At 46.9% G+C, this 22580-nt stretch overlaps 1 protein-coding gene across 2 annotated transcripts in view; it reads right to left on the reverse strand.

Annotated features, from left to right (window-relative positions):
- FGF12 (fibroblast growth factor 12) overlaps positions 1 to 21683 on the reverse strand; it is a 229847-nt gene extending 208164 nt beyond the window's left edge. The window contains exons 1-2 of one of the 2 annotated variants that reach the window (XM_068200688.1): positions 7409 to 7563; positions 7156 to 7296 (exon numbers count right to left, since the gene is read on the reverse strand). In XM_068200688.1, the coding sequence (XP_068056789.1) occupies positions 7156 to 7168 (13 nt within the window). In that variant the 5' untranslated portion in view covers positions 7169 to 7296; positions 7409 to 7563. Of the gene's footprint in view, positions 1 to 7155; positions 7297 to 7408; positions 7564 to 21658 lie in introns of those variants that run through there. The other variant, XM_068200689.1, reaches the window with a different exon arrangement.
- Between the last annotated feature and the right edge of the window lie 897 nt (positions 21684 to 22580).

Raw genomic sequence — 22580 nt, forward strand, 5'->3', positions numbered from 1 at the left:
CTCATCTGCCTGGACTTGGAGAGAAAAATAAACAATGATAGCACTTTGTGTTGGAGTAAGCATTGCATGCAACTCTCAGTGACCAGATGGGCCTCAGTCATCCTGAAGAGGCCTTCCTGCTTGTCAGCCTCTTTTGGAAATAGCATTAAATGCTAGGAGAGTGTTTTTGCATTAATAATACATTCTCAGTGACTGAGAAGGAAGGCAACTTTCCCTCATTATACCAATAAGACATTCAGCACTTCTGGAGGATTTATGAAGAAAATCCAAGTACTTACATTCAGCAAATTAACCTTACCTATTGAAGGCTGATGGCAGATAAAGCCAGCCTTAAGCCAGCCTCCAGTGGAGGGATGAAACACAGAAGGAAGAAGAACAGCTCAAGGATAAAAAAAAGCAGTTTTCCAAATTAGAAATGCTGTTCCATGCTTCCCTGATTTCTTGCTTTGCACATGCTATTAAAAATAGCAAGCAGAAACGCCTTACTTCTCCAAGTGCACATCCTGATGCACACACAGCCTCCCTCGGCCACGCGGCACGCCGCAGGATCGCTCCGGCGCTCCACGGAGCAGCCATCATCTCCAGCCACAAGATCCCTACTGAAACATGACGACACCATAAAAGGTTTAATTCAATCTGAAGAGAAAAGCCATAGCTTTCAATGTGCATCCCCACAGAAGTATCAAATCATAAGGTTCATCCAAACCCACGACCTGGGAGAAGAAACTCAATGAATTAGCCTGATGATTTGTAGTCTTATTGACTATAAAGAACACTTTGAAAAAGCAGGGATATAGGAGTTATATTAAAAGTAAAGATCCTTGTATCACTGACAGGCAAATAGTCAACCTTTTCTTCAATCATTTTAAGCATAACAGCATTATTAAAGTCTTTATACTTTGAGTGAAAGCATTAATTACTATACCCATCAGGAATATTTTTCATTGTCAAATTGCCTTTTACCATGCTAATAAACACCATGATTTGCATGTAAAAATTAATAATGTTACCTCATTTATAGGTCAAAACACACAGACTAAAATAGTTTCTGCAATTCTCCCTAAATAACTAGCTCTTGCATATCAAGTTTTATGGCACATTAGAAATTAGTGCAATTCGGACAAGATTTGAATAGCTGAGTAGATAGAGAGGGAAAGATAAGAACAAATAAGGAAAATCTTGTGGTAAAGCTAAGCCTCAAAAAAAAAAAAAAAAGCATACAAAAAAAAAAAAAATCACTTTTTTTAAAGTTTCTGGACCCCGTGTGACTTAGGGATGAAACAGCTGTATGCAGATCATTACTCAAAGTATCCACAGATTATGCCTCCAGCCACTCTGTGTATAAATGGCATGTCAGAACAACTGAATGCATTAAAAAAATCCCTTTCAATTACTCTCACATTTCATTGAGTCTAAATGTAACTTCCACAGCCCCCATGTAACTTGTGGAAATGGGTTGAAGGATTTGGGTCTTTTCATAAATGCCTGATGACCAAGTCCTGCATCAATTTTTATAAGATTTAAGAGTATTATTAGGGTCCTCCTCCCACCTTTGTTTAGTAACATGGTGGGTTTGTTGTTATGGAGGATTATGAGCATGGCCACTTACATTTCCCCCTTAATTACCTGCTTGAGTACATTAGAGGCCTGTTAGAGCACAGAGACTTCCTGGGGTACCATATCACACTCTTCTCATTCAGAAGCTGCAGATGCCCACCCACAGTATTTCAGCTGCTATCAAATGATGGTTAATAAAGGTATTGGACCTGCTCTTCTAGGTGGCAGCAAATAGCCAAGGTTGGCTCATTTTGCAAGAGCCACACAGCAACCCAAGCTCTTATCTTTGAGCCCTCATATTTGTGTTGAGTTTAATGTAATTTCTAAAGCAATGGGAACAGACATTTCTCTCCCTTTCTGAAATGCATTAAAGAAAAGCAAGACTGCAGTGCTAACTTAGTGCCTGACATTCCCCTCCTCTTTTGGTGCAGACTGAGTCTGAAGCACAGCACCAAAGTAATCTTTCACAGCACCCCACTCCAGCCTCAGGGATAAGGTGTTAAGGTCAGGCAATCAAAGTGTTCCCCTGCTATACAGAAAGCTGGCATCTACCTTGAAGTGCACAGCCTGGGGTATGGGGGAGAGAGCAAGAAAAGACCAGGCCATTTATTTACCTCCCCAAATATGCTTCCCTGTGTCAAACTTCAAGCAGCCAGTTTGAGAACTGCTGGCCTCAGTGACATGCCCTGGATCTCACAGCACATCGCTGTGAAAGGCTGAGAACATGGAGCTGCCTCCTCTGTGGAAAATGCACTGCTCAAAGAAGCCTGGGACTATCTTGAGAGATGCAAGTATTCCCTGAGAAAGAAAACAGTCTTGTAACAAAAGTAACAGTGCCACTATTTTGTTTGCATTACAAACAAGCACCTAAGATGTCTTGTGTGACCCAGACTTTCCCAAAGCAGTCGGCACTGCTCCAACACGTGTGACAGTATGTGCTGCAGACTCACCTCTAGTAAACACATGACATGTCAGGAAGGTGTATTACGGGGTACAGTTTGACATGAGCATCTCAGACAGCTGCAGGACATGAACTGTGTCTTGGATCTTTAAGATCTTTCCTTTGATTGTTGAAGAAAGCCACAGAGGTGGGAACAGTGCACAGTAACCTCCAGAACTGCATGTTCTCACTTGCCACCCTCTTTCACCTTGTCCACAAAGTCTGTCTTCAATCCTAACATTTCCCAGCTCTTGTTGGGTTTTGATCACAAGTTCTTCAAGGTGAAGATTCTGTCCTTCACAGGCATAGCATGCAGCCAGCAGCACAGAGGAAGCAGGCCCACAATGCTGGGGCTGGCCAAGGAGGCCTCAGAGCACCTCTGGTGGGACAAGATGGATCAAACCACTCTGCCCATTCTCATATCCACAAGACAGCACAATGCAAAGAGCTGAGACCTGTAACCAGTCCCAGGAAGGGGAACTCTGTGCCCTGAGTAAGTGGAATCTTACTGCTTAAGGCCTTCCACTTAAAGACCTGAACATCACATGTCTGTGAACAGCAGCATTGTGGCTTTTCTACAAAGCAAAAATCCTGCCACCAGCTTTGTGACTGGGAAGAGAACATGACTCGGGTAGCACTACTGTGGCAGCATCTGCCTAGGACAGTCACACTGCAGAGATGTCCTCTGCAGACATCTCCTCAAAGCCCTGCTGCTTTGGGACCCTGAGCAGAAGAGAGCTGCAAGGACAGGTTCCCTGGCTTCTCCCACACAGCCTTCTGAGCACGAGGATGAGGGTCCTGTGGGCAGACCTACTGCATGGAGAAGTCTCTCCAGCAGGGCAGGACCATGGCTCAGGGGACTGACAAGAGCATCTCCACACCTCAGCTAACCTGCCTTAGCTCTGCCGTCCCCATAGAGCAGCTGACAAGAACAAGTCCTGCTGTATTTCCTAGCTAACAGCAGGCATCCTATGCTGAAGGCAGCCTGCCCAAGCACTCCGGAGCCACCAGTGTCCAGCACTGACTTCCAGGGATAGCAGAGAGCACCGAAAACTGGCTGGGCCCCTGAGGAATGTTCAGGCAGGCAGCCTGATTTTGCTCCCCATACAGCATTGACACGTCAAGACCCCAGTCCCCGCCTCAGGCAAGATAAAAGTAGTAATATGTGTTTTCTAGCAGTGAGGGAAAAAGTGATTTCTGTGTTTTCAGGAGTACAGAAAAAGGTATCACACCTCCAAAGAAGCAGAGCTCTCCCTGCAGCAAGGCTAGCCTGCAGTCCCTCTCTACTCCATCCAGAAGCCCAGGGATCCATTCCACACTGTGCAGCTTGACTCTTGCTCGGCTGATTTCTTTTCCAGCCTCTGAGTCTGAACATCACTGCATGATGTTCCTTCCTCTGCTAAGCATCTTTCTAACTGTGACTGAAGAATCTGGCAAATTACCAAGCATTCTTTAACCTCCACATTAACTATTGTTAGCTTTAGCAAAGCCCAGCTCCAGGGATGCCTGGTGTGGTATCGCTTACTGCTGCAGCCCACAGGAACTGCTGTAGTGGCGAGATTCAGAGAACAGGGATCAGGTAGCAGATGCAAAACAGAGCTCTCACTCACAGTGCCCTGCATCCCCCATTGCCTAATGAGCTCTGGGAACAGCTACAACTTTTAAGGTCCTTACTTCTGCAAAAGGTTTGGAGACAGTGAACATGCAGAACAGAGTCAGTCAGAAAGCTGTAAGTTAGATGAGGCAAAATGCTACTTTTAGATCACCAAGATGTGTTGGTAACTTTGCAGCTCCAAAGAGCGTTATTTATCTTCTAGGCATGGTGAGGAGATAGAAGTGTTTGGCTCTAGCCAGCTTTGTCTGCTGGAAGATGGCACAGGCTGCACCACCTCCTCAAACCTCAACAGAACCCTCTTGGCTTGTACTCTTACTGCTACATTCCTAACAGTAAAGTCCTTAGTCCCACATCCCACTGCACAAGAACTAGGCTATGTCTTTCTCCCCTCATTCTCGTGAGTAAGCCCAACCAGTGAAATCAGTTATGGCTGCTCTAAGCAGTGCCAGAGATGGTTCTTTAGCCCATTTTTTACTGCAGACTGCAGGCTTTGCAAAGCACCAGCTCCAACCATATTCAGACAACGAAGTTCTTGTGATGGCAAATCCTATGCAGAAATGTCCACAGCATTCATCAGGGAGAGCTGAATTCAGGGACCAGACGGCAGGTTTTCTTAAACAGACTTTATGTTGCTTAATATAGCACACACTCTTCCTCAGTATCTGCACAACACTGAGTTGGAGATGTTCTGAAATTTGCACTGAGGAAGACTGGAGAGGTGGGAGAAAGGCTGCAGGAGGAAGCACTTAAAAAGCAAGAGATGACTTTGGAGAAACATCATCTGCAAGCAACAATCTCCTAATAGAGGACTCACAATGCAGAGGCCTGGTTAGTAATGAAAACAAAATGCAAACCAGTGCGTAGTCAGGCAATGCAGTTGCAAATCCATCCAGGATTAGTCTCAAAAGATGAAGATGTGAAGAGTTTAGTCGGGCTCATCTCTTTCCTCTGGGGAGATGTCCTGTATTGTGCCTCACTGTACGCCTACACAAAACTGTTCCATGAGACCCGTGCTCACAGGCCTTCTTGTGCCATTCCAACTCTATCCAAGTTACAAAAATTACTTCGGTGCCAACACAACTGGATCCCTGCCGGGAGACGACTTCCTTTGCCTTCTCATTTCTCCATTGAGATGCCAAAGTTTCTTACGTATTTCCTTTAAGGTCATCCCTGCTTTGACCTGTCCCGTTTTGGTACCTTGATTTCTGCTGGGTTTGCTCTCAACAGCCCTACTTTTTACATAGATAGAGTAAACCCAGAGAGTATTTGTTCCCTTGCTCTACCCCATGAAGGAAAATCTCTAGTAACAGCAAACTGCTCAGAATATTTTGCATAAAAATAAGTAGTGACTCTTGGGCTTGACTCATTCCCACTATCCCTTCCACCACAGCCAAGCACCTGGAAACATGCACTGCTGTGGAACCCATCTTGCAACTAATAAACACAAGTACCAGCAGCCCCAAAATCTGCCTCATCAGACACTCACTGCCAATTCAGGCAGCAACTGCAGCAAAACAGCCACTGTTTGCACAGGATAGGAATTGGGCAACCCTCTTTCTGGAGGTCCTTTTGCCACCAGCTACCTGGACCCAGATGTTTCCTTCCTGCTCCCTGCACAACTCCTCCAGCTACACAAGATCCATCTGAAGTTCCATGGAGAGCCTTTTGCCTGCCCCTTTTGCCTGTAGTGCATGACAAGGCACACAGTGTGTTATACTAAAGTCACAGTCCATTTGTTTCGCATCAAGGCAAGTACCAACAGGACATTAAAAAGGCAAAGGTGGCCATCTCAGGTTAACTGTGAAAACAGCATGGATAGTACAGAAAATATCTTTAGGGCTAACATGACTGCTGTGAGCTTTTTAATTTAAGTAAAGTCTTCACAGATACGCTTTTTCAAGAAGTACTTATGTGTTCCCCAAGCCCTGGTATGTTTATTGATCACTGCCCACAAGAAACTGTACTTTATAGGACATACTGCCTCCTTATGATTGAAATAGCTTCTTTCCTTAATCAGCATATAATCAGATATTCCCACACAGGAGAACTATAGCCCTGATTGACAAGATAGTTACAAAAATAAGCCTGGGATTTAAATATAGCTTGCTCGTCTCCCTGGAAGGTATGTAGTATTGTGTTATACAAGTCTACCATAATTTTCCTTGAATTAATATAGTCCATATTGCCCCACTGCCCTGATCGCTATCAATTAAACTGCTCACAGATTTTTGTTCACAGGAGAACCGGCAGCTACGTTGGGTGGGAATGGCAACTCGCCTTTCCTCTCCATGGACTTACTTACCATCAGTAATTCATTGGCAATTAACACGTACAGGTTTTGAGTTCATGTACCAGTTGAATGTGTGATTTCCAATGCAACTGACAAGGTGGGTAGGTAAATAAGTGTGCAGGACCACAGAGCTATGTATGGAAACAAAACGCATACGCTCAACCTGAAGGGATATACGTGGATGAGATATCTCTGTATGCAAGCACACGAGCTAGCCAGGCAAGATTTAATTATCTTCTCTTTCTAGGGTGGACCGTTCAATAGCACAATACTCATTGCATTTCTTCCAATCTATCAGGATGTTCCGATGTATTAAATATGCAATGTAACGAGGACAGAGCTCTATAGCCCCGATCTTGTTTCAGAAAAAAAGAAAAATGAGATTTTTTTTTTTTTTAACCCATTCTAATCACAAAATGTTTTTCATCTGTTAAAAACCTCCCCATTGCTGACTGGCTAAAAAACATGGGACAGACCTCATATTTATTATGTAAATCCTTAGCATTAAGAAAACAAATCACCAACTAACATCTGTCTCGCCCTAAAGGAAGATAAATTTAAAAACCAGCCACCTTTCCCCTCACTCCATACGCAGCGGGCCGAGCAGCCCGCGGGAGCGGCAGGGACGCGCCTCCCGCCCGCTCCCCGCCGGTGCTGCAATGTCCCCAGCACAGCGGCAGCCTCGGCCGCCCGGCCCCGCACCAGCCCGGCCACTGCGGTCCTTTCGCCGCCGCCCCCCCGCGCCCGACCCACCTTTCCCTTCCATCGCGGAGCCTTGCGAGCGCCGGGAAGTTGCGGGAAGACGCGCACCCTCCTCAGCCGAGAGCCCGGCGGGCAGAGCCGGCGGCCGCTGCCTCGCTCCGCGGTGGGGACGGCGCTGTCACAGCCCCGGAGCTGCAAGCAAGCAAGCGGCGGGGGGGACGGCGTGAGCCGCCGGGCCCCCCCAGCCCCCGCGGCGCGGGGAGCGGCGCGGAGCGGGGCGCGGCGCGGGGGGAGCGCGCGTTACCTGGGCGCCGGCGGGAGCTGTCCCTGGCCGAGCGGTGCTGCGGGGGCGAGTGGCTCCGCGGCCCGCCGCGCTGCCTGGCACCGCCCGCATGCGCGCCCCGCCCGCGCCCCGCCCCCGCACCGCGGCACCGCCGGGCCCGGCTGCGGGGTCCGCGCCGCGCAGCGAGCGCGGCACCCGGGCGGCGGCTCCGGCCGCGCCGCCCCGTCCCGCGCCCGGCGAGCGGCGGCGCTCGGGTGCTCGGCGCGGGCACGGACAGCGGCCGGACAGCGCCGGCGGCAGCCCCCGCGCCGGGCCGGGACCCCGCAGCCGTGCGCCCCGCGGCCCCGCTGCTGCAGGAGCGCGGCCGCTCCGCAAACCCCCAGACCACGACTCCCACGCCGGGCGGCTCCGGGAGACCGCTCCGCTCGCCCCCCGCCAGCCTCCCTGGATCCTGCGCGCCAGGCTGAGCCCGCACACCTGCAGACTCGGAGAGGATCTCTCAGGAGATGCCCGGTCTCAGGTTCAGGCCTTCCCTGGATATGTTGTTTCAAGATTAATTATGCTGATTCACAAAACATCCACCTCGTGGCTAGTTTATGCTTTTCCACCTTTGCATCCAGCAATCACTGGATTTCACTCATCCTCCAACTCATGAATAAAATAAGCAGTCCCCTGCTAATAAGTTGATAAAACATTCACAGCAGAATCAAGTCACTTTTCTTGGAGAACAAAGAGTTCATCCCTGTTATAAAGTTTCTCCACACTGGAATTACCTCTTAAGTTTTTTTCAGAATTTTTAACTTTGTTGCAATGGGGATGGTAAAACCCAGTTCTGTGTTTATTTTTATGATTTGTGCAACTGAAAAAGCAGCTCATGGCATCCTGGGAGCTACACGAATAGAGGATAGATGGCTCCAGCACGATGTAAGTTTCTAAATACAGGAACCGTAACTCCTCTCTTTTGCTTTACTCTTGTTCTTTTATACATCCTGGTGTTCATATCTTCCCTTCTTACCTAGGACTGGCAAAACACTCAGTAATGACATAGTCTCTCATTCTGAGCTACTGCAAACCATCCTGCAGATACTACCTATGGGCATTCCCATCCCAAATCCAGACCCTGAATTTGGTTATGGAGGTGAACACTGCACACATCATTCCACCTTAGCACACAGCCCAGGTAGTTCAGCAACACCTGCTTCAACCTCAGCTGCCACCCCACAAGGTGCCAAGGAACTTAAAAAAAAATCAACTAGAAACAGCCCAGGATTAAAACCCAGCACATAAAATTCACATTTAAACCGGCTCCTATCCATTTATTAGGTCCTACACTATTGTGAAGAATGACATTAGGGTTTTTTTTAATCTCGGGACTGAATAGTCAGGAACTGTAGGCAAGCTGTGAGTCAAACTGTGCTGTAGAGAACTGATGAAGCAGGCTTAGAAAGTGAAGAAGCAACAGACATTTACTTTGACCATCTAGTAAATCATCAATTCTTTCTTTGACTGATGTGGGATCCTCTTTCTCTGTTGCTGTATCTTTACCCACCATCAATGCCAAACTGACTCAACTACACTTCCAGGGTCAATCTGTGCTTTTTCTGAAAAGCAATGAAACAATGATTCATTCAAGGTCTATTAGTCCTCACTAACATTTCAAAATACAATCAGATTATACACAAGAGTGCTCCACAACTCCTTAGCCAGTTTTTTATAACTCTTGTACTCAAGATGTCAACTCCCACAGATTAAAATCAGGCAATATCTCAAAGGACATTAAAGTTCCTGGCATCCAAGTTCAAGAACAACTTTCAACAGAAAGAAAAGAAGGCAAAGGAACACCCTAACTTTTAAGGTACAGCCAGGCTGTTTACCAAGAGCACAATCTGAGGCACCATTTGTAATAGCAGGCACTGGACCAATTAACTAAGAGCCTCATTTCAAAGCTGTGCACTCCCTGGAAAGCCAACAGCCATCAATAACTCAGCTTCACAGAGAAAGCTGGGAAACAGTTCCTAGCTGAAGGCATCAAGCTGAGCCCCACTGCCTGTCAGCAGAACACATGAAAACCAAGTTTCTCAAATACAGGAAATGTATTTTTCCAGTGTCCTGACAGGATCAGCCATAATATGCTCCCCACTAGCAAAGGTAGGTTTAGGTTTGGGGTTTTTGTGGAGGTCCTGTCAAAGGAGGAAGATGTGAATTAGCTGTTCAGAGGTCTCACTTTTAGAGAGCAAGACAAAATTAACTTCTTGTTTTGTTTTTGAGATGTGAAGCGTTCCTTCCTTTGAGGTAACAAAGGGTAGAAATATAAATCAAACAAAACATCCAAACCCACTAATCCACACATTCAATTTTCAATCACAGTTTATCAGAGCTTTCTGGGTCACATCTGGGACATCACAATTTCACTTCCAAATCATGAAACCATCACAAGGCCTTAAGATTCATGTTCTTAAAAAGTCAGCTTGAAGAGAGAAGTGCCTCCCTTTGCTCCTTCAAGACTTCTCTCCACAATGCAAAGAAGCAAATTCAAGGGAATAAATCCAGTGAATATTTTCCCTCTCTTGTCATTTACAGGTCATCTTTCAAATTACTTATCAGTAGAAAGAAATATAATATTACCTGAGCTCTATTCTATATTAAAGTACATCCTGCATTAAAGTTTCAAGCAAGCTGGACCAGCTCAAGTTAGATCACTCTCTCATTTAGTCCCTCAGGAAAGTCTGAGCCTACTTTGGCTTTGCAAGTATCAAGCATCAAATAACACCACACACATTAATGGCATCTCAGTAGTGCATCAAGTTCTTCCCCAAACCACAGCAAGAGAAAGCATTGCAGCACTCAGGAGGTGAAGATGAGCTGGGCCTGGAACCCCTCCTACTCACACCCTTTAGCCAAGATGGAAGAACCACTTTTGAAGCACTGCTCTGCTGTATCAAGCCCACAGGGGCTGCCAGGGTTGATCCCTTCACACGTTCAAGCTTTGGGAGTTAGCTGGAATCACGGTACAACCAAGAAAGTGGCTCAATCCAAGCACAAACCACCCTGTGCAGACCCTGCTCTCCCAAAATGCCTCAGCATATCCTTGGCCCCTCTCATAGCAAGGAGATGGCTATTTGAGAAAGGCAGTTATTCCCTCTTGATCTTAGTCCTGAGTGGGTTTTGTGGGGCTGCAAACACAGGGCTTCTTCATGGCCACCTGCACCGTTGTTTGATCAGCAAAGCTTTTGCTCAGCCTGTGCTACTGAAGACCTGCCCACTCCACCAGACTGACTCACTCTGAAGAGCAGAGAGCTGGCCCCTCTTCCCAGGGGTGGCAGGACAATGTGTAAGGTCCTGCTTGACAAAGAGCTCAGCTTTTGTACAGGTGAGAGGCAACAGCAAGGGCTCAGCTTGGCTGCTCTTGCAGGGTGCTCCAGACAGAAACGTTCCCTGGGCCTTCAGCCCTTGAGAAGCCTGCTGCTCCCCACCTTGATGGTGGATGCTGGGCACAGCTCACTGCCAGTCCCCCCATAAGCTGCTGGCTTAGAAACAGCCCCGACCATCGACAGGATAAAGCCAAGTGGCTGTTTTGGCATTACTACAGATTGTAAGTCCACATGACCATCATACATGGTCTCCCAGCTGCTGCTGCTCCTGCCCATCTGCTACCCTGGCACAGAGCCTCCTTCTCTAAGAGGGAACCTCCATTCCCGGGGGCAGAGACACCAGCCAGCCTGCAAGGTTGTGCAGATAGCCACACATGCTGCCATGCATACATGGGCTACTTTTGCATGAGGCTGGAAGTGCCAGGAGGGAGCAGATTGCCAGCGGTGGGATACGACCTGCCCAGTGCCAGTTTCTCGTGATGACCATCCAAAACGGAAACAAAGACAAAAAGGCACAGTCTCAAGGGCCAGGTGACCTACTGGCTTCTATACCAAGCTCTGCACAAGAGCAGCCACAAGTCAGCTTTGCTTTCATTTCAAGAGAGTGCAAACTGAGATGCCAATGTCTCAACCTGTTCCCAAACTGCCCAGAAGCCAACTTTAGCACCCAAGTAAGAGTTCCCAGCCAGAGACAGAGCTGCGCTCACTGTAGGCAACAGAATAGCATGTCTCCTACACAAAGTTTAATGTTTCTTAAAGGCAATGAACAGCTCAATCAAAAAGGAACTACACTGAGTTCTGGCCAAGAGGGAGAAGTAACTAACTCTGAGGTTCAGAGTGGGTTTGACCTCAAAGCCAGCTGCAATGGCAAGCAAGAATCAGCTAGGTGCTTCTGGAAATCCTTTTTTGTCCTCTGAAGCATCTGTCCAAAACCACCGATGGGCATTGTTAGCTAGCTACCATCATTAGACAGCAGAGCAGATTCCTTAAGGACAGAAAAAGAAAACAGCTCTGTACCACACCATGCTCAGAAGATGTCCACGTGCCATGAGCTGTGCCCAGATAAGCACAAGCCAGAGCAGCAGGTTCCAAGAAAGTAGGCCATGACACAGCAGCAGCAGGAAGGACCTCTAACACTACTGAGAAAGCAAAGAACACAGTGGGAGGGGGGCAAGGGGGAAGAAGACTAAACAGAGACCAGAAGTTTTTAGTAATACAGGTAGAGTAAAATAGAAAAAACATTTCTACGAGCTGTAATCCATCACCCTGAGAATGATGTACATAACTTTTGATTATGAACAAAACACAAATGATTACTGTATCATCAGCTGATGTCACCTCCTTACATCACCCAAGTAGTTGCTAGAAGCAGAGGAAGTACATTAGGAGCTGATGTGTGAAATAAAAACCAAAGTAAGCCACAACCTTTGAGCAAGCTCAGAGTTTAATTACATAAAATTATTGATGAAATGTTGTTGAGATTAATCAGTCAGTATTTTATTAATAAAGAAAAAGCAATGTCACAAAAGTACAAAAAACAAGGGAGAGGTTTTGCTACTACTTGCAACAAAGTCAAAAATTATTATGGAAGATAATAATGGATGGAGGAACCATACTGTTATTGACACAGGAAGCTCCTTCTGAGCACCAGCTTCTTCTGCTATTATTCTTCATAACCATCTGTATATTCCCATTTTCACTAACAGGAGCATTGGTGTTGATTTTAATGGTAGTTAGATCTGACACAGCTCAACTCCCCATTTTGGTTTTCTGTGAGATACTGAGCACCCCGAGCTCACCAAAATCTATGCAAAGTGAGCGTTGTTCTCAGTCCTTGCAGCAAAATGCTTTGTGTTTTCAGGGCTAAGTCTCAGACTCTCTGAGCCCCACTGCAGGCTTCTGGTTACTCAGTACAGTAAATAACTTTGTCAGATCCTCAACCAGATGGGGACAGAGGTTAAGATGTCTGAAGTCAGGTTGTTCTACCATTATAAAAGCTTAAGAATTTCATGTAAGTCAATAAAACATGAAAATTAGCCACTGAATGGAGCTTCTTAAGCTCTAGTCCCTTTTTGACTTGATTAGAAAAGGTAATTACCCATATTTGGAATTTATGCAAGGTAAAAAACTTTACAGGGTACAGGCAGGAAAGAGCTTCCTGTTGACAGCTCAGCCCTCCTAAGAGCCAGGTGCTTGAATGCTTGCAGACAATAGACTATTCACCTTAAAATCCTATTTGCCTATGTCTGTTTCCTACAAAAAAAAAAAAAAAAAAAAAAAAACAAAAAAAAAAACCAAACTGTTAGCTCATTTCTATTCTACAGCTATCAGGGCTGATTAGCACTCACATTCTTTATCTGCTGTTTCAAGAAATCACAGCAAACTGACCTCTGCCAAGACCCAAAAAGCAATTTCTTTGCCCTATTCCTACCCCATAAGAGCCATTTCTAGATGGCTGCCCTCAGACACCACAGTCCTGAGATATCCCCTAATATGGCTATTCAATGCCAACTGACAGCCCCCAAAATCCTAAGCATATGTCAGACTGCTCCAGTGACCCTGATGTAGGGGACAACAGCGCCTTGGGCACAAAGAGTCATCTCCTATCCAGCTCCAGCATCGCTTCCCATTTGTCTGTGTTTACCCTGTTTATTTTAATGCAATGTTTTCCAGAATGTTAGAAAATAACAAATGCAATAAAACCCACAGAGCCAGGACTGTTATCATCAGTGTAGTCATAGTGCAGCTTTTCCATGCCTCAGGGACTTGGATGTCTGTGATATTTCAGGCTGAAACTCAGTTTGTCCAAATACAAGAGACAGATAAGCACTGCTTGATACCAGCACCACTGACAGCCTTTTGGCTGGACCAGTTCAGAGCTTAAACTCCTCTTGGCCTGTGTCATGACAAGTAGTGAGAAATGAAATTCAAATAAAAGTGAGATGTGCAATCAAAAAGGCAAAGACAAGTGAATAAGGGAAAATGACAAAAGCAGAGGGTAATCCTAACTGAACTCACTCTCACCTGAAAGAATGGCAAGAAGAGTCCTTAGGAGTGAAGCTCTTCACAGGGGAGGCTCAGCTGCCTCACCCATCTGCACAACCAAACCTCATGCCTTTAACCCAACCCAAGCAAAGCAGTACTGCTCAGAAGGAGCTCAGCAAGTGAGTACAACTCTCCTTCTTTCTAAACATTCCAGCAGCATTTTCAAAGTAACAGTTAAATATAAATGCAGGAAATAGTGGAGACTCAAGAAAGAATCTGGAATTGCTCTCAGAGTAGCCAGCAAGTTACTTCAATTTTGTTCATTTTACAGCTGTTCCCCGTCTCTGCTCTGTTGCAGACCTTTCAGCAAAGAATGAAGCAAGACTGATCATGGGCAGCATTTGTAACCTGCTGCCTGTTAGATGTTCAAATAGTCTGTAGCAAGTGTAGCCCTGAGTTGGAAGATCCACATACTCCTGGGAAGAGTCTTGCTTTATTCTACAGAGCTTAACATGTCAAGTATGAAAGGCTGATTTTCCCATCAAGGAGAGATGTCCAAGCTGGGTTTGAGAGGCATTTTCAAGAGCCAAGTCCTGAAAGCACTCAAACCTATGTGAGATCAGAAAGGCTCCTGTTTCTCTACCCATCTTCCACCCTTGCTCTGCTGTAGCCCAGAAGCCCTGAAATAGCAGAGGTTTTTAGCTGTCGGTGCTACACACACCTGCCATACAGACCTGGGCTGGCCATAACAGCTTAGCCAGCTAAGAGGCTGCCCAGGAGCACAGTCCTGCCACTGCCCATTCCAGCCATGCCCAAAGCTGATCTCCTTTGGTTCTAGGAGGGTCAAAATGGCATCACTATTGCCCCTTTCCCAGAATATAATTTTCTACTGCACATAAAATTATAGCCTTTTCTGTCCAGCATTTCTTAGCTGACTGATTAGCAAAAAGTATATTTCTCCTAGTCAAAGTGGTTACCCTTCAAAACTTAAATGTCAGAACCCAGCAGCAGCTTCAGCAAACAGTGCTAAGAGGACATTCCTCTCTTTGTCAGAGGACCAGCTGCACAATACTGAATGGTGAGAAAAATAAAACAGCAATCCCTTGGGCATGTTTACAGTATTTGCTGCATTAGGGGTCAGGTTTGTAGAGCACCACCTCCACCAGATATTTCTCCTGGGCTAGGGAAGGGATCACCTTGAAATCAATTCTCAGCATAGACAGAAGAAGCCTGGGAGCACTCTCACCAAGAAGGAAAAACTGTGTCAGTAAAAGAAAAAGGTGCCAGTGAAGATTTGTGTGTGGTGTGGGAGAAGTATGCATTAAAATAGCTGTGACCTGAGAATCCAGTGCCATATTCAAGTTAAGTGACATGTACATTGAGGGCCTTACAGCAATGTCAGCTGTAACTGGAAAAGCAGGAATAGACCTGAAGGTGAGGGGACACGGGAAAGCTCTGATTGAAGCAAACACCTGGATCTGCACAGAGATCTTCCAGATCTTCTCTCCTCCTGTTCTCAGACGGAGGAGAGGGGACAAGGCAACCACAAAGGCAATTTACTGCTTGCATTAGATCAGTCAAATAAGATGTAAAAGGAGGAGAGAAAGAGCCCAAGGACAGAGGGATATAGGACACTTGAACAAATTTAGATTGGAAAAGGCCAAAGGGAAAAACAGCATCCTCCAAGGAACTTTGTGGAAAACAGTCTAGGGAGAGAAGGGAAGAACAGAGGAGTAACATCCCAAGTGATAAGAGTAAGGACATGAGAAGAAAGAAGGGCTGGCTGATGAAGGCACTTTGCAAGTCAAGGTGCAGTATTTAGAGAAACATGTGGGGGCTTGAACAGCAAGTTTGGTTTTTAAGGAAGAGCTGCCAGAAGAGAGGGTGGGCTGAAGGGAAAGAATAACAGCATGGATAGGAATAGATATAGGGAGTCTGGAAGACAGGAGAAGGTGCTGGTGCTTACATCTAAAGAGACAAGGACAAGAAAGAAGAGCATATAATCTTATATTTCTTTTTAAATGTAGAAGAAGTAGAAGAGATTTTGGTCAGAAAAAGAAACTAAGGCAGAGGAGGAAGGTTTGGACTGACTCAAGGTGGCAGTAAGCCAGTTGCAACTCAACCCCATGCCAACAAGAAAGCTAGAAGAAGGAAAACTATTTAGTCAGCAAGGTGGCAAAACTGAAAAAGTTTAGCACACTCAGCATGGCCATACAGTCTGAGACCCTCCAAGTAACAGGAGCAGAAGTCCCAGTGAAAAAGCACAGGGAATCAACAAGTGCCACATTGCAGTGGAAAAGACAAGAGGTTCAGGATGAGAGGAGATCAGCTGCAGCAAACAAGAGGACTGACAGCAAGGAAACAAGAAGATGCATTGTCAAGGCAGAGAGCACTATAAACACCAAGTGATGGGATGTGCAGCCAAGTGGGGGGGAGGAGATTGGGCAGGGAAAAAAGGAAAAAAAACAAACAAACAAAAAAAAAAAAAAAAAAAACAGCAAGTAGGAAAAGCAATGGAATTGTTTTCCTGAGGAAGATGTTTTCCCGTCAGCATCAAGAAAGCACCGTCAAAGGGCTCCAAACTGAAAGCATTTGCTGGAAACAGTGCTTGATCCTGAAGATTTCCCACATCATGAGTATATCAGCGACAAAATAACATCCTCAGTGCAGGGGTCAGAGGTCCACTCCAAGGTGCCAGGCCTGGGCAGGAGCAGCGCTGAACTGGAACTGCCCGGGCCAGAGCGTGCAGGCTCCTTCCCGAGGCAGATGCCAGGCTGCGAGCTCCAGCCAAGCAGTCTCCCCCGTTCCCCGGCTGCAGCCCTCCTACGTGCACGAGGCACTGCAATTCTGGCATCTGCACACAGACACGAGCCACGCTTGCCACATGAAGGGAAAGCTCATCTCCCTGCCCGCTGCCACCTGCTATTCCTCCCCTTCCCGCAGCACCCCTCTCTCCTGTTTGGTTTTTTCACCCCACTCCTCCTCCCCGTGCGCTTTCCACCGCCCCAGAGCGCCCTGGTGCCGCGGCCGCTCCGGGCCGGCGGCGAGCCCGCCCGCTCCGGGCCCCGCTCCGGGCCCCGCTCCGGGCCGGCGGCGAGCCCGCCCGCTCCGGGCCCCGCTCCGGGCCCCGCTCCGGGCCGGCGGCGAGCCCGCCCGCTCCGGGCCCCGCTCCGGGCCCCGCTCCGGGCCCCGCTCCGGGCCCCGCTCCGGGCCCCCGAGGCTGTACGCGCCGCCGCCCTCTCCCGGCGGGATCGGGAATTCCCGGTGCTGGCGGCAGCCCGGCTTCAACAGCCGCCGAGATGCCGCGGGGCTGCACCGGACGATACAGGGTTGATACGTCTCCGAGCACTGTAAACGCATATTGGCATTTCTCAAACGCCTTGCCGATAAATCACATGTAGGCACCGTGGTAAAAGCCCAGTGTAGATTGTGACACTCAGCTGTGCGTGGAGCTGCTCCAAGCGCACCCATTATCCCAAATCCTAAGGTACAATTATCCCTGAGTAAGGCTGCTTAGCTACTAGAGCCAGGCTCATTAAGTTCATGGAAAAAGTTGCCTGTTTGTTTTCCATTTAGCAGCTCTTATTCCCATGTGCACATGTTTAGGTGGCTCTCACAACAATTCATTTCTGGCTGGGGGAGCTAAATAAACTGGGTACCAGTTCCTCTATAGGACCTGGTGCTTCAGGTGTTAGGAACCTAAATCCCTGCCTTTTGGCCCAAATTCAATTATAAGCACACAAGCCTCCCTTTTAGGCACTACTACCAACACGTGCCCAGGCAGATTCTTTCCCAGCCCACAATGGGAGAGCCTTTGCCAGAGATGGGATCAGGACATGGATCACCTCACCCAGCTCTCCTGTAGCAGTAGGCAAGGAGTCCTGCCTCAGCTGAAACCATCTGTTCCTCTTACTGGACTGGATCATTATCTTTACCATCCCAATTCATTTAAGCTAGCATCACATAACAGCTCCCTCTCACGTGCACTTTGTGAGAATTAAAAGAAAGCAAATGCAGGAATCTCTGTAGCCCCCAAACTACTTGATAACCAACTTCTCACAATCTGTGAGAAACACCAGGAGATTCCCATTGCAATGCCAGTGACAACACAGCACAACCACAGATGTTTATTTAAATGCTTTACAGATATTGCCACAAACAAGGAGTTCAAATTGCTACAGATGTATGAGGGGGCAATCACCCATTATTTCTGCCTGATCCTGGCCTTGCAATCCCCATCCTGATTAAATTACTGAGGGTAGGATTATCAGCAGGATAATCAGATGCAGTGTCTAATCTGGATAACCCAGCATTACTGGGCCTCACAACACAGGATTTCACTGACCACCCAGCCAGGGCATTCCAGAGCATTACATCTCATTTTCACTACTTAAAGGATTCAGACACCCTAGAGACTTGTGCAGAGGGGAAAACTAAGGAACATAATCACAATTTCAGTCAAATGCAGTAGTATTTGCATAACTGCTGTGTTTCCAAGAACTCACAGAACCAGTACAACCACGATTTTCAGAACAATCATTTATCTGAACAATTTGCTATGTATTTACAGGCTTCAGAATCTACACCTTTGGGTTTTGAATAAAGCCTCACATTCTCAACCCATCTGTTAGGAGCCGCTACATGCAGCTTCATCTGTCTCAAAGCAATGGCACTGCCCAAATAGCTTCTTTTGGTCTGGATACTTCCCTCCTCCAGGCTTCCCATTTCCTTGGCCTTAGCCTTGCCAAATAACAGATGTGCTTGTAGGCAGCCATGAAATTTCCCAAGAGGGAGATCTCGAGGAGGACAAGTCATGGAAATAAGAATTGTCTTATACTTGGAGGATTTCAAAATTACAATTGTCAAAATTTCTTGCTTGTCACCACCATGTGATTGCTCACCCCCAGTCTGGCTTCTCCTCAGCCAAGACTTTCCTCCCCATGGCTCTACAAGTTTCTCAATCTGGAACAGAAGGCAGGACCTCAGCGATGTTCTGAAAAAAAGATCCAGCTTTGGGAATCTGAACTTGCTTAGCTCTCATCACACAGCAAGCAAGGCTTTTGTTCAGTAACAAAATGGCCTGGACAGGGCACAAAGACAGAAAGCAAACCTGATCTTTCACCTAGTCCTCTATTGTTCACAGACAGCATGAGAGGGTATTTTAAAATCTCTTCTGATGAGCTGCACAGCCTGAACTCCTGTTCTGCTCAAAACATGAAACACTTAGAGGCTTTCATCACCTTATCAAAGTCCCTAGTGGCCCCTGCCTGCCCTCCTATGAAGAGTTTGATCTCCTTTTAGGAAGGGGATAAAGCTGTCCTTGAGCAAAGCTGCTTTTCAGTGAAGTATTGTGCTGTTTTTGTGAGAACATCAGACACCTCCAGGTGTCCCTCAAACATGTATCCCTCAATGGTTGCAGCTTAGATTTTTTCCAAGCAGCTCACAGAAAAGAGACTGTAGGCATCTGACTTGTGTTTGAAGGGCACAGTAGAAACGTGCTTCATGGAAGAGATGTCTAGATTACATTTCTGATGCTGCATAACTGTGCGGCCATCTTATCTCCAATTACAAGGGCAAATAGGAAAAAGAGGTCTGGGAAGGAAGAAGTTGAGCTGAGAGCAAATGAAAACATTGCTGGCTGCGTTCAGTTCATACTCACTGCCAAAAGCAAGGTCATGCAATACTATCTCCCTGCATTTTTAAAAATCTCAAAGGTAAAAGGGTACTATCATTTCAAGAATAAAAATGGCTGCATGAAACAACCTTATCTCCCATGAGAGATGATTACTTTTTACCCAGGATAACAACATCCTCTAGCAATTACAAAAATGCACAAGATCTAGAGAATCGCTACTGATTTAGCTCATCCCCACACAGAAATCAACAGCCCTCATTCACTAAGAATCAGGGATAGGAAACAGGAACAGCAACTGGCTGAGTCAGACACCAAGAGGGGAGCACATTTATGGTGAGAAGGTTCACCATGCACTTATACCCACCAGGTAAAACAAAAGTAGATAAAGAAACACCCTTCCCATTAGGTTTTCACATTCAACCAGAGATTGGAATACAGAAAAGAGAAACTCCCATTCTACCACCTGTAATGGAAAATGGTAGGTAAAGGCAGTGGTTACGGCCTCACAGGAGGGAGAGCAGAGGCAAAAGAAGGTAGTGGCTTTTCTTTTCATACTCTATGATTAAAATTCTGAAATTGAGAACTTTGACTTCTGCCCATTCCCACTGATGTACTAAGGCTATGCAGAGAGCAACAACAATGAACCTACCACCTGGCTGAGAGACCTGCCTGAAATTCTTACTTCAGGGCCAGCAGAATAAGCCTCTCCAGCACTTAGTGGATTTGCTTCTTTGGAGATTTGTTTGCATTTTTAACAAGTCACCCATAGTGAAGCTTTCCTTTGGCTCCACACCCTCAAAGTAAGTCACATGAGGGTTTCACTAAGAAATGAGACAACAGCTGCTCTCATCTCCATGTCTAGAATCAGCTGAGACAGACAGTATAACCAGACCCTTTAGCTATGCTCACAGGCAAAGAGAGCGGTAACAATAGGATAGGAATTGCTGTCTAAACAACACTTCTCCAGAACAAGACTTTGCTTTCCCAGGCCATTCTTTTCTTTAAGAAAGGTAGAGAAATAAGATAGTTTAGCACAGTGAGGAATTACAGCCTTTAAAATACAACAAGCCAAAATCAGGCTGTATTGTACAGTTTCTGCTTTTAAAAATCTGAACACTTCAAGGAGTAAGGGCTCTGATAATACAGCCTGGGACATTTGTGCATTACCATTACACCTGTGCTCCGCTGAGGACTCTCACACTGCTTGGGTCAATGAAGTCACTCCTGCAAGCGTTTTAGGCAGGGGTAATCCTAAGTCGACCTGCAGGCAGCACACCTCAAGTAAGGAAATAACCAAGTTGCTGAATTTACTTGATCAATAGATCTCAGGGCCCAGCTGGGCAAGCTCTGGGCTTCACAGCAGGCCCCCTGCAAGGCAAACAGCCACTCACCCCAAGCACCCATCCAGAGAAGAAACAGGGCTCACAGACACACCTGCACCCAAACTGCTTTGAGTAAGCCCCTGGAGCACAAACACAAAGCACATGGACCACAGCACTTTGCGGGCACCCTCAACTCTGTCAAAGAATGCACCTTCACAGCAATTTGAAACATAAGCCAAGGGAACCCTTCACCTTCTCTCCATGACATCTCACAAGGATTTACTTCCACGTATAAGCACCTGCTAATGTCCAACTTACTAGTGATAGCAGCAAACACAGCCGACTGTGTGCCAGGATGTGCCCTTTCTTGCCAGTCTGACCACACAACTCCCCAACAGGGGAGTCTGCAGGCTGAGCAGTGGTACCACACAGGGAACCAACATTTTCAGCCAACTCAAGCCCAGCAGGCTTTCCAGGGCTTCTTGCCCTCAGGATCAAACAACTCTCTCCTGCTCAGCTCTCCCCAAACCAGGCTCCTCCAGAGAGCACATCTGGAAGGCAGTCACAGTAACTTCTTGCTTTGTTTCCTTGATCCTTTCATAGGGAAAGAGCAGGTAACAGGACAGCTGCTACTTCAAATTCCCAGAACATTGCTTCAGGCTCTCTAGGCACCCCAGCTCCTGGCACACACAAGCAGAGCCTGGCCTGTCATCTCACTCAGCTCACAAGATTGCTCACAGCTTTGCTGTAATTTCCAGGTAAGAGGAAATGGAGAAGTAAGAAAGTCAAGCACATACTTCCACCAAAATAAGAGTTCACCTTTTCCACTATTTCATAGTTCGAGATCTATCCCCTTTATGACCACAGGGTCAGCCTGAAGCTCAGAGGCCAGACTCAGGACACAGAGCTGCTTTTGACACTGTGTACAGATTCACACCACTACTACATAAAAGCTCACCTCCCCATCCATCTCTTACCTTCCTCGGACTGCAGCCCCCAGCCAGCCACCTTCAGAGCACAGAGACCTCTTCCTACAGGACCTTCCTAATGCCCCTCTTTCCTTCTTTTTAACCTTGCTAATGGCTGCTAATGTCCCTCACCTGGGCTGTTGCTGTGCCCAGCCTTGCTGTACAATCAGTTCCCTGTGCTGGGACCAGCTCCAGTTGGGAAGGGTGAACCTTCCCAGGCACAGCCACGGCCAGGTGTGCCACAAAGGTCAGGGCTGCCCTGCAGAAAGAAATAAGAAAACTAAGGGATTTTTTTCTCCTTCTAATCTACTTTGCTGTGTGTGACACAGGGAGAAGGAGGTCAGTACTGCAACTGCTCCAGCTTACAGATGGAATGAAATAGTGATCCCAAACCCTCTGGGCCTGCCTGTTAAAACACTGGTCTCCCTCCACGTGTCACCTGTATTTTCAGAGCAGATGAACTGTTTTTCAGCATGAACGCATTCCAAGGCCAGCCACTGGCACTCCTGAGGGCATGCGGCTCCAGCTAAGCTGATGTGAGCAGCAGGTTCTTGGCTCCAGGGGCAGTCAGGTCCAGCTCCAGGCTGAGGGGTTGGTTAGTGGCTGGCAATGCTGGGTGCAGCATGGGGGGCTTAGGAGCTGCACAGGAGGATGTAACAGCCATGAACTAATTCTGCTTAGAGCCGAGTCAGGGACATGTACCTGCTTTGGTCAGAATCACGACAGGTGCTGGAAGGCACTAAGCAGATGAGGGAGTGAACTGTGAACTGTGTCCTGATAGGCTTGGATATAGCCCAGGACAGCTCATCTGTCCTCAAGGGTGTGAGCAACAGACATCTGTCCCAAAAAAGAGGTGCTCTTTTCTTAATTTTGGCTGCTACTACCTTCTGCAGATTCAGAAACTCTCTTTTT

This window comes from Anomalospiza imberbis, chromosome 10 (assembly GCF_031753505.1).
Source record: "Anomalospiza imberbis isolate Cuckoo-Finch-1a 21T00152 chromosome 10, ASM3175350v1, whole genome shotgun sequence".
Taxonomy (NCBI): Eukaryota; Metazoa; Chordata; class Aves; order Passeriformes; family Viduidae; genus Anomalospiza; species Anomalospiza imberbis.